General features: G+C 38.5%; 1 protein-coding gene across 1 annotated transcript in view; it reads right to left on the reverse strand.

The window, feature by feature from the left end:
- Positions 1 to 575: 575 nt before the first annotated feature.
- The window catches only part of LOC139743207 (translation initiation factor eIF2B subunit gamma-like), a 31,643-nt gene continuing 19,012 nt past the window's right edge, over positions 576 to 13,206 (reverse strand). Inside the window, exons 10-13 of the mRNA XM_071653706.1 lie at positions 9,617 to 9,691; positions 2,184 to 2,332; positions 1,300 to 1,403; positions 576 to 625 (exon numbers count right to left, since the gene is read on the reverse strand). Of these exons, the coding sequence (XP_071509807.1) occupies positions 576 to 625; positions 1,300 to 1,403; positions 2,184 to 2,332; positions 9,617 to 9,691 (378 nt within the window). The remainder of the gene's footprint in view (positions 626 to 1,299; positions 1,404 to 2,183; positions 2,333 to 9,616; positions 9,692 to 13,206) is intronic.

Consider the following 13,206-nt stretch of genomic DNA (forward strand, 5'->3'; position numbering starts at 1 on the left):
ATGTCCAATCAGACATTCCAGTTTCTCCCTGAGAAAAACTGATGTACAGTGTAGTTCATTTCAAGATATATAGATATATTTTTTTTTTTAAGCGCACTGATAACAACCGTCTAGGATTATCTCCTGGCAAAAATTCAGATAAGGAAAGCAAATGAATTGGAGGGGTACCTCATTCTTCAATGATATTTGGTGACAAACAACAATCACAGATCCTCCACAGTCACTGTCTTGTAGAATAGTCTCTTCTGGAAGTTGATGCAGTCTCACTTTTCTTCACTTTCTAAAAAAGTTCTTTGACTTTTCCCATCTCACTAGGCTGAACTTCCTCCTTATGGATAACATTCACTTATAATAGTTCTTCTTCTCTCTCCATGTCCTTCCAACAAGGGGGTGGCCTGAGAGAATGACTGACGGTGACTTTAAGTGGCTGGACAGAGAGTGATGGTCAGTTTTGATGATCAGCTCTGTGATCCTAGGGTCATCAGTCCAGCTGAGAAACACCAACCAGTGACCTTACTCTCCTCGGCGAGTCTGCTGTCTGTTTGGGAAGTTGGTGTCCTCTGGCAAGGTCAGGCTCAGAACTCAAACTTCAAACTCTCGCCGACAACTTCCCCGCTGTATGATGCTGTTGATTTGATGAATGATTTGAAAAATACAAAACAAAACAGAGCAATATATTAATATTAAGAGAAAGGAAAAAGATGAAGTGTAAAGGAGAATGATAAAATCATACATATCTGTTTTTACTGGAATTATTACACTTTCTGTAAAAACATTTACTAAAACCTGCAATAAGTGTTCGGAAATATGTAATAAAAAATAATAGAAAAGGATAGAAAGACACAAATGCAGGGAGAGGAAGATAATACCACTAAAGTAGAAAACAAAACCAAAACACAAGGGGAATGCGTATTCATCATCATCATCATCATCATCACAATATCATGTAACAAGACATTTCACTATTGCTTGATTAACTACAATCATGTAACAGCTTGAATTGATTGTCAAATGTGTAGAAAGTGGTGCTTGAATTTGTGTATACTACACGTGATTCTCATGATCAAGACCAATTTCTATCATCCATGAATAGTTTATTTCTGAAATCAGAAAATGCAGTACTGTTAACTCTAGTGGTTAACAATGCAGAAATAGGGTTCAAATTTGGTTGCTATCTATTCAGACTATGTGCACGTTGTCAAAGAAAGAAAGTCAATGTGGTAGTCTTCTGGGTGGGGAAACACTCGAACAGAGCTGCAGGATGTTTCAGTGATTGCAACGGTCCAATCGTCCACTCACCGTTCTCCGCCACGTGGTGTGAGGATCCGACGATGCAGTCCTTCAGCTCTGTGTTCCTGTAGATCTGGGCGTCCGGACAGATGACTGACCCTTGGACGACGCACCTTGGGAAAGAGACAGCAGAGTGAGGAATCGTGTCAAGATTATTGCTGGATGCGCATTACAACCTGCACTGCAAAAAAACAAAAAAAAACAAAAAAAAAAACCTGTATCTCACACTTCCTTCTTAAGATTTCCTGGAATTTCCTTACATAGACCTTCTGGGGAGACACACACCGGTCTATGTTGATGCAGAAATGACGATGAGCTTTACAGGAAGGTGGAATATCTTTACACAAAGTGAGCTAAGATATATCTGGCAAGTAGTTATTTAGGTAGGCATGTAGGTGGATAGTGTATACATATTAGTAGCAGCAGCAGTGGGCACAACTGTAGCTGGAGTTCCATAAGATATACTTTGTGATAATTGGTGTATACAGTAGTAATAGTGGTAGTAATGGTAGAAGTAGAAGTAGTAGTAGTAGTAGTAGTAGTAATACCAACTAGTACTAGTAAAAGTAAAAGCAGTAGTAATTGGAGTAGTAGTAGTGAGAGTAGCAACAAAATTATGGATCAATGTAGAAGAAGAGCAGCAGTAATAGTAGTAGTAGTACTTTTAGTAACAAAAGTAGTTTAGTAACACACAACAACAACAACAACACAATCCAGACCATAACATGGCCAAATGAATTCCAAAAGGTTAAACCAGGTAGCACATAATTTTGAAATTCACAGCACTATGTACTTATTTTCACAGAGTAAGCACACCTGGATGATAGGTGCTGGGGTGGGGTGGGGGGGGGGGTTGGAGGATAGGACATTCAACACCTGACGTGTCCACTCACCCTTCGTTAATGGTCACATGGTTCATGATGATGGAGTTGGCTATCTTGACCCTGTCGCCAATAGTGCAGTGTCTGCCGATGATGGATCGTTTCACGGACACCTTATCCCCAATAGAGGACCCCTCGCCTACTACGCAGTCCTGACCGATCTACATTCCAGAGATGAAATGGGAGAAAAAACAAACAAACAAACAAACAAACAGACCGATTAAACACTCCAGAATATTCTGTACTGTTACAGCCATATAACAGCAATATAGAAATACTTTGATAATGCATAAGACAAACTAATATTAGGGAGCTGTAGATTTTTGCAACGGGGATGTTCAGAGGAAAAAAAATATGTTCTGCGCACGCGCACAAATCATCAAGTCGATCTATTCATAGCTCGCGTCATCTGAGGTTTTCACTGCGCATTCTGGGCTATTTCTACGTCCGCTCAATTTACAATGCAGAGAGCTACTTGATGCACCAATCATATGGGGGCGCCATTTTATTTTTTATAGGTTGCATCCTAGCGTAATCTAAAGCTACTTTTCAGCACGACGCAGGGAGAGAGGAGAATGCCCAACGCACTCATCATCTCAAACGTCCGCGCTGCAAATTTAAAGCTCCTTATTATTGAAAAGTGATGCAATGAGTGTGAAGCGTGGGTGAGGTCATTGGTTATGTAAACAGCAACCCACCATGTCCAAAAAACAAAACAAAACACATTCCCATGTCAACTGCCATCAAAGTGCATTTCATCAAAAATACATACAGTCATCACAAAAAACAGGCAGCACAGATTTCTGACTTGATTATAATTTCCAATTTACTGCATGTGAAATATACTGCATTGTATTACACCGTGGAATTCACTTCCATGTGAGCTGAAAGACTCAAGCTCCATAACGACTTTTAGGAGTAATCTAAAATCCTATTTGTTTGACAGGTGTGTTTTGGAGGCAGACATTCATGTCTTCTTTTTCTAATCTTCTTCTTTTGTGGTATATGTATTTTCAGTCTTTTTGCTTTGGTGCAAAGTGCCTTGAGCATTTAATCTGAATGGAAAATGGTGCTATAGAAATTGTATGTATGTATTATGCATCATTATATATTTTGCAAATTTGTAAGTAAACTGATGGTTAATGAAATGAACAAATCACCGCTAAAACATTGCGTCAAAAATACAATGTACAGTCTCCAAGGTTGGAAACTGCTTGAATTCTTTCTTGTCAAGGAGTTATACTGAACTCTTGCACTATGACTGTGGGGTTTGATTGCAAATTTCCACCACTCATGGAATTGTCCAGCAAGTCTTCAAAAACATGATATATAAATTATAACAGATAATACGGATATGAGTGAATGGCAAGAAGCAACGTACATGCAGAGCTGGGATTATTTCTTCTCTCATTAGCCTACTCTTAAAAAAGAGACATCATAACTAGGATACAGGTGTATCCCTCTAGAAACCGCATTCCTCAAAAACTCCACAGTGTATAATTAAAAGAAGATGACAAAGAAAAAGAAAAAAAGAAATGTTAGGATATCCCTTTTTATGGATGAACTGGTTTTTATATATTTTTCAGTCACTCCAGAAGGTCCCACACACGAGAAATATCTGGAAAAAAGAGAAATAAAAAGAGAATGCCTTTGCTACCGAAAAAATCCCTCTCTCAATCAACTACAAAAACATGGAAGGCATCTCTCATATCAAATACATTTTTTCCCTCCAGATTGTGTCATGAAAAGAAGTAGAAATTTTGGGTTTGCTCATAATATGATTTATATTTCAAGTTGCTCTGTAAAAATAAAAATAAAATAATAACCGCCGCAGGCTGAAAATATTTGAAAAAAAAATGGATTACCACTAATTATATTCCTTCTCCTTCTACAAAACAAACATCAAAAATATATCAAATGTCACATATCAAATACTTTGGCTTCTTACTCTCTCTCTCTCTCTCTCTTTTTTAGTGCATAAACTTGATGGCACATCGATGACATACATCATGATCCCTGTGTCAAAAGTAACTCGCATGGCATCAATCACAGCACTAAAAGTGGCAGGCACAAAATTCAATACAGAAAAGGAAAAAGAAAAATATGTAGGTTTTTTTTTTTTTGCTGAAGTTCAAAATAGAAGCCCTTCTCCAGCTGCAGCATTTCTTGTTTACTCCATATCCTAAAACACCATCTGTTTGCATAAATTATCAATGGCAAATGTTTTGACAACCACGCATTAAATCTAATTTATTGTATGTCATCAAGAAAATACATAAACAGGGCAGGTACCTTTCTAAGAAAGGATAGCACCTCTCATAATTATGATGAAAAAAAAAAGAAACAAAAAGAGAAGGAAGTATTTTTGCAGATATCTTGTCATTCTTGGGGTGAGAGTCACAAGTGTTTCATGACTAAAGGAGTATTATACTCCCAAAGAGACCATCTTGAAAAGTACTTTACAAAACATTTGGCAGTTGAAGGTTGTCTGCGGTCTTTCAATCATACACACATAGATCACCCTCTCTGAAGAAAAATAAGGAAATAAGTAAAAAACAGTTTTTCTCAAAATCTGTAACTTTAAAATACCTTCATTTTAATCCCATGTGCAAATAAATATGTTGGCAACTCTAGGATTGTTTACTGAACTCTCCTTTGTACTTTTGCAAACGAGTTTGACAAAACAATTCTTGAACTAGCTTGCTGTGATACATATAATATGTTCATAATTCAAACATACACACAAAAAAAATCTCAGGTTTATTCAATTTTTCGAGTAATTGCCAAAGAATAAACACCTGCAAAGTGAGTGAACTTGGAAACTCTTATCCCCTTCGTCCCCCCCCCCCCCCCCCCCCCCCCGGCTACCATCATGCTTTAAATATTCCTGTTAGAGTGCTCACACAAACCACACACGAATGGCATACCATATTCAGACATTACACCATTTGATACACAAAATGTGTCACACATTCGTTGGTTGACCATAGACCCGTTTTTGTAATTTATTACTGTAATTTATAACAATTTAGGGCTGTTTCTTTTCCTAGAGCCTAGCAATGATACATTTCATTCACCTGCTCACTCCCATTAAGTTCCATAGGCAGGAATTCAATTAGTTGTTGCCAAGTCGGGCAAGCCTCTGACAAACTTTGTGGTTGTTATGTTCAACTTTTGTGAACAAAATGCAGAACATCTAAACACATTTCAGAAACGGTCTATTATATCACTCAAATTCAAGGACAATTTTCTTTTTCCTAATGGCCAGGGAAGCTTGTCAATGTAAGTGTTAAATTTGAGTACTAAGTTGTAAGAATCCAGTTTGCATGGATTGGTTGTTGCTAGTGTAGGGGAGCCTCATACAAACTCCTGCTTCTCAGGCATACATTGTTCTTGTAGATGTCTGCATGAAATTTGAATATGTTGCTAAGCTAGCCATTAAAATGCTAATAATATGACTGTCCGTACATCACAGCTTGTAAATCTGCATACTGTAAAACCAGAAATTTTCACATGCATTTCAATTTCATGAAATTCGTGAGAGCCAAGATTCATGTAATCACAATGCACGCGAAAGTTCTTGTCTACACTATAATGGACTGAATGCCAGTGGCAATTAATGAAAATTTCATGCCACAAAAAAGGCTGTTGGCTCAAATTTGTGAAAATTTCATGCCTTGAATACTGTATACGCTATATATTTCGCGGGGGTTTTATTTTCGCGAATTTCGCGAGTCGGGAGCTATTCGCGAAATTAACAACACGCGAAAATATTACCTTCCAAAATGAATCCCTTGCCTTGATGATACGAACATTTCAGTACTAGAATACCATGTCACGGCTTACCGAACAGACCATACTGGCTAAGCTTGTTTACGCACGTCCACGTCTACTTACGAATACTGTAGAGAGCCAATCCATTATCGCAAGGGGACTACTCGTCAGAAATCTAGCGCGATGGACTTAAACACTTCAAAAATGTTGAATTCTAACTTACTAGTTCGCAGAGTTTGGCAAGTCTTTTTCATGCAGTGTATAACTAGTATCATTCTTATATGCTAGTAAGTTGAAAATTCACACTTTCTTTGCCACTTCATATTTTCTCTGGTCCCCCAATCGCGAATTTAACCACTCGCGAAAATGTGTGACATCGGCAATTCTCGAAAATTTATGTACGCGAAAATTATAGCGTATACAGTATTTCTTGCTGTACAGTTCTGCCCAACTTCAGTGCACCTCATCTAGCCGATATAGTACCCAACATTAATGTAGCTAGACTGCTTGCTGGCATAGTTTACAAACACAGGCCATGAGATTAGGAATACCAGACTTGAGTGAGATACCCATAGAGATTCATATTAAGCAAGAACAACTAGAGTGCCAACTCTCAGTATGCTCACACTCCAAGGCTCTGTGAGTACTGTAAACGTGGAAATTTTCGCGGTACACTGATTTTCGCGGATTTCGCGCTACGTTCAGCTAGCGCGAATTCAAAAACGCGCGAATATATCTTCACAATTTTCTATGCACATTTTGAACGGGAGGAATTGTGTGCGCTTCATCGATGATACTGCTACGTAGTACAATGTACAGGCATGTTTACGCTACTAGTACTGTGCGAAGAGACAATAGATTGCTGTGTACTGTAGCATGCATGTGTGCACCGCACGCAACCGATGCTACATTCCCCCGTGACTACGGTACTACAGTCACAGCTGTACTACGTATTTGAGTGCTTGTACTCGCAGTCGAGCCGCTCGCTACGTCGCTTGTCGTACGCTGGCATAGCAAGCGATGTAGCAGAGGCTTTGGATGAAAGCAGTGAATGTGTACTACAGTAAAGTAACCTGCTGCGGAGCGCGAATTTAAGAACCCGCGAATACGTTTTCGAGCCGCTCAGCGCAAAAAATTAATCGCGCGAAAATATTGACGTTCACAGTATATGGAGCACAGTCCACCATTACTAAGATAGGCACAGCTCTAGTAATATACAGAGACATCCCATTTGACACTAAGCTACTGTGCAGTGTGAAATCTCAGTCATGGGGCTCATTTATCAATTTTCTACAATAAAAATCTTTCGATAGAGCAACCAGATATAACTCACAAACCTGGTACCTTTTTCTCTTCTTTTTTTTTTGTTAGTTTTTATTATTTCATGTTTATTTTTTTTTTAGTTTTTTACTCCATGTGATCTGAAAGTTGCCTCCAATTCCCTGTCAGTTTGTGTCCAAAATTACCGCCAAGATTCAATTCTCTATCTTTGAAAAATATACAATGATAAATCACTTGTTGAGTGCAGAAATTGTATAAACAGTATACATACAAATTCTACAGTGCTGCAAGAGCTCCTTAATGTGATTTTGCTACACTGAATATAATGATTAAAATGAATAAATATTAGGCAAGTATCAAATCCACATAAATTATCTTTAGCAATGGCATATCCTGTGCTCTGCTGCACTTTGATGTAGCTTGTCCTTTAAAGGTTGTATTTCTATGATGGTATCATGTATACTGCCCTCAACAGAGCAGAAATTGTCATTTTAGTCACATGATATTCCATGGCAATGCACTGGACTATGAATGCTGGCAACTCCACTACAGGGAGGTGTTTCATCAACGTTTGTCAGCGCTGACAATTTCAGCAAAATCCTTGGTTTTGATTGGCTGAGATGCTCTGGTCACTGACTGTTACTATGGTGATTCAAGTTGTCAGCGCTGACAAACGTTGATGAAACACCCCCATTGTCTTTGCAAAAAATGGGATGTGGTAGGCTTTTATTGACTGTGTGAGAACAGACATGCTCCTATTCTCAGCAAAGGCAGGCAAAATGACCCCGTCACCAAACTGCTTGGAAATAGATGCAACTGCAAGACCAAAGATTAAAAATATCTTGATAATCAAGGCATTGCTTGCTAATGGCAGAATTAAGTGTATGACTACACTTCACGACATGGGTAACACAGCATGATGCAACCTCTGTACTATGGGTAAACAAAAACAATGCAAAATGGAGGGAATATATATATATGCATTCATAAATGATGCATTGCAGGAGAAAATCATTCTCTGTGGACTCACAGAAATATTGGATTTCCGTTCCTGTCAGCAGAAACAAAAAAAAAAAAAAAAGACTGATGAAATATCAAAAGAGATATTGTGAGAACACCTTTTACAAGCTATGACACTCTAAATGGACCTCTTAAAAATACAGGGTGGGGGATATGTGGAAAATAATCTTGGTACAAGGCTGCTAAGTGAACATCCCCATTACTTATGGTAAACTGAGGAGACTTTACAGGAATGGCATAGTTTTGATTGAGGTGGCCAGCTTCAGGTTTCCAACTTTTTTGTGAGATAATGAGAAACCTCTTATGAAATATGAAAGAGCATACAATTCTAATAGGATCTCAAAAGTTTATTTCATGAAAATTGGTTTTGAAATGGCTGAGATATCCAAAATAAAGCAATCCTATTTATTAGAATCACTGTGTTTTACTTTGTTTTTGGATATCTCAGCCATTTCAAAACTGATTCCAATCAAATAAACTTTGAATTCCTCCTCTTAGAATATCTCTTAGAATTACATGCTGTTTGATATCCCACAAGTGGCTTTGTAATTATCTTGCAAAAAGTCAGAAGCTGAACCCCCATCTCAGCCAAAACTATACCATCCCTTAAAATAACCTGAAATTGAGCTAGTAACCATTATGATATTCTCAATTATACAGCTTTCATAAGAAAAGACGGGACTATTTTTGATACAAACTACTCACCTACAAGCACCTCTTTGATACAATGCACTGAATGAGATTGCGTCACTGTATGAAAAGTTTGCTCATATAATACCTCAATAGCATTATTATTTACCATATTTATCAATCTGGCTTTTGATACCCCCCCCCCCAAAAAAAAAAAAAAAAAGAAGAAGCACACATTAAATGATGCAAAGTCAACACTCAAATTGACAGTTATGGTTGTATCGGGATGAACAGCCAGAATGTGGATGTTGGTAGAATCATTGTATCTTGGAGCCTACAGTATGGACAGCTAAACCGGGCCTTTTGTCAATTAACCCATTGAGGATGGACTGATTTTGCTACAACACGCATTTCCTATAGACACCTGCCCGAGTATACTTGGGACTTGTCCTCAACGGGTTAAAAATAGCTGCAAGAATAATTTTTTTTTTTTTTTTTTTTGCTACAAAATGTCACATGTTATATTTCATTGATTTAATTTTTTTTTTTTTTTAAAAGAGGCTGGTGCATCTATGGATCTTTGTCTCTCGGAAACAAAAACTCAAAGTCAAATGCCATAATTTGGCAGCCACAGAGTTAATAGGACCTTCTGCAATTGATGTTGAGTGGGGACAGGGTTGGACAGTGAAGATGAGGCAGTACTGAGCAACATTAAGATGGAGATGGGTGCAAACACTTACCCCTGCAGATTTGCTCCTGGTGACAGAGGGGTGTATCAGTGGTTCCTCACCCAGCAGATGTTTTTGAGCCGTCACCTGGAGGAAAGAAAAGATTTAGAGTAGGAGAGAGGCAAGTCACATTAATATAGGGGGTTTCCAAAACGTTTTGGCTGCCCAAAGGTCCCCTTGGGGGTTGGAATACAACATCCTGATATTAATCAGCATGCTCACTAAATTATGTCACAATGATTGTTAAGTCAGCATGTCTAGCTGAAGAAAGAATTGAGCAATCTCTTTAATGTTACTATCCCTTTCTTGATAAATGATTATGACTGTGTTATGATTTATTAAAATTAAATGGTCATCATTATAGTGAGGATTTACATGTAAAAACCATGACAATTACCCTAGCTATATTAGGTCTCTCAATATATCAAGGTACAAAGGCAAGAAATGTAAGAGTTGGACCCATAAAAGTGTTTGTTATGTAGCAGCACAATGAGTCATGCTTTCATTTTCTCACTCTACTCTGAACTGTTTTCGTCCACTCACTGATCATATCCGCTAGTGGTCATTCTATAGCGTAATACAAGCACATTTTTATGACCACTCTGGCCCGCTGTATCGCGAGCACTAGCTCATATATCATCTGTCCGAACATTCCTCGTGAACAACGTAACTTCACCTCCGGTCACTCCTACAGTCACCATGACAACGCGAGATGGACATCCTTTTTAACCAATCTCCTTCTTTCTTTGTTCCACATCTCGAAGAAGTTTGGCACGCATGATACAACTCTTCATTCACAAAATTCAACTTTTCACGCACACTACACTTCTTGATCAGCTTTCAACGTGAAAGCATGGAAACGTCAAGTTGCAAACTCGCCAAACTTCATCATCAAACATCGGACTCGCGAACTTCTCTCTCTCTCTCAATCTATCTATCTCTCTTTCCATCTATATTTCACTGTCTCGTGGAGTATTCGACATTGTGCTATTTCACCATTGTGCTACTTCAGGGAATATTTTGTGTCGCGTTATGTTCTTGTGTATTTACCAAACGGGTTTCCATTATTGGAGGACCATTTCCTGCAACACTATCTACTCCAGGCGCAGCTCGGCAGCATGGGATATATTGTGTGTTATAGAATCAACGAATGGTGAGTAGGATATCTCTACGCTCTTTTAACTATATCCTACGTACGAAACCCCTTCAGTTATATATTTGACTTATATTTGAAATTATGTTGGCTATGTCACACAAATATGCAAAAACACGTATACACACACACACACACACATGGGAAGAAATGTAATAAAAGAATGTTGTGACTCCAACTCGTACCCATGCTCAACATGTATACACTTGAGTGAAAAAGGATTTCCAACTATACACCCAATAATATGGATACACTTCATAAAAATATTTACTCCATAGGTTTTTCTTCCTTCAAATTCTCTACCTACACCACGGATGACACTCTGGCTCTTGGACAGTGAATACATGAATATAAACCACAGGAATGCCACACACACCACTACACACACTGTGACTCATTACAGAGACCACAAAAATTCACCCCTCATTTACTTCCAAACCAATGACATTCTGGGACTAAAATCCTATTAGGGTTGGCAATTGGAACACATTCCGTCAAACTGACCTAGGAGAGAGGGATGGGAGCCCTCCAAACATGAAAACTCATCTCATCACTTGGCTTCAATATAAGAGAAACAGACAGGTAGAAAGAGATGAATAAAGCATTAGCAAAAGTCTTGCCTTACTCTCAGACTATTTGATATTTCTTTTTCTTTTTCTATTCTGGCAATCTTATATCAAATCCTTGAAAATATACAACTGTATATCCTTTTTGTTCAATCCCTCAGTCTCAATACAAGGGAGGGGGGGGGGGTGGGGGAGGCATCAGTTCTGTGACATTACAGAGGGCTACCAAAAGGAAAGATTTGCTGTGCAAAATTAATTCCCAATGGTGTCAAAACTACCTAGATATGTTTATCAATCTGAATAGATGTGAATTTGCCAGTTGAAGACAGGTCCAGGTCAAATTTTACAGTTTGTATGGTGAAACAAACCATACACACACCAACTCTGATTGAAATTTACACCTAAACACACAAATTTACATACACCGTGTATGACCGGCTGGTATAACAGTATTCATTGCATGTAAACAAGTTGTAAATGAGAACGAAAAAAAAAAAAAAATCAGAAACAAAGTTAAGCCTGGAGTGAAGGCTAACAGACCTCAGGGGGAGTACATTTGGATGGGTGTTGAGCCTAAATGGGCCAGCCAGCGCCAAACCACAAGCCTGGCAGGTGCAGAGGGGTGCGGGAGTACTTATGTGGGCCAAAGGTGACAAATTCGCTAAGGAGAACCAAAACGGTCCCTAGTTAAAATGCTGCAAAGAAAGGAAAAAGCCCTTAGAAATCATATCTTTGAGTTCAAAGCATTACTTACTTATCTAGTTTCTTTGCTAATATCGATGCATGTCAACACTTTTCTTTCTCTAGCATTATTTTGTAAACCATTCAATATACAGATTGTACACTCAACTCCAGTCAAAGTTGAAGTCAAATTTCAAGGTGTTGTCAAAGTAATAAATGAAAGTCAAGTGATAATTGAATAATTGACATCAAGTAAATGCCGAAATATTCTATGATTCGTTGAAGTCTTCTCTGCTCTTACAACAGATATACAGTACATCAGGGCTGCCAACTCTCACTCATTGAGAGTGAGACTCACTCATTTTGGTCCTTTCTCATTCTAAAACTTTATTTCATTTGCATGCATTTCTATTGATCTCACTCATTTTGACTCCTAAATTATAGCATTGGCCTATGGGAGTCTCACTCTCAACTAGTTTCCAATGTTGGCAGCCCTGATATACATGCAGAACTGAGTGTTATCCCACTACATTTAACAACCATTTATGAAGTCACAGTCCTGCTACTAACATGGCAAGAGCAAAAGGGGCTTACATGTATGCTTGCTCCTCACACATGGAACTAGGGATCCCCTAAGTACAAGCTGGATGAATTGGGTCAAAATTGTCCTGTAGAAGGAATTCTTCTGAATGAAAGTCATACTTTACATGAACCTCATAAACACCTGCAGATTAGTGAACAGCTAAATGACAAGTTATTGGGTTAAATGTGAACAAGTGGAGTGACAATTGGGAATTGTCCTACTCTTCCATTCATCTTCACATATTATACATATATATCAGAGAAATGCTATCAAAACCACCCTTTAATTTTCAAGTGCAAACGGAACCGTCCTTCATACAGTCCCAGAAGATGTAACTCTTGCTGGGTTCCATGAGTGTGAGGCAAAAGTTCTATCCAGCCTAGTAGTTCTTTGATTGTATGCATGTACAGTCAAACCTGTCATAGCGACCACCTGTCTATAGCGGCCGCCTACTGTATACAACCACTAAAACTCAATTTCCCCCAACAGAAAAGTCATGTTAAAGACCCTGTCTATAGCAGCCACCTGTGTCCAACAGCCACTTTTTTTTTTGTCTTCCTTGGGTGGCCGCTATAGACAGGTTTGACTGTATTATGTAACCACTCTGCTGCTTCTGACT

This window comes from Diadema antillarum, unplaced genomic scaffold (genome assembly GCF_040938485.1).
Source record: "Diadema antillarum isolate AM-2024a unplaced genomic scaffold, OU_Dant_1.0 seq00001058_RagTag, whole genome shotgun sequence".
In the NCBI taxonomy this organism is placed as follows: Eukaryota; Metazoa; Echinodermata; class Echinoidea; order Diadematoida; family Diadematidae; genus Diadema; species Diadema antillarum.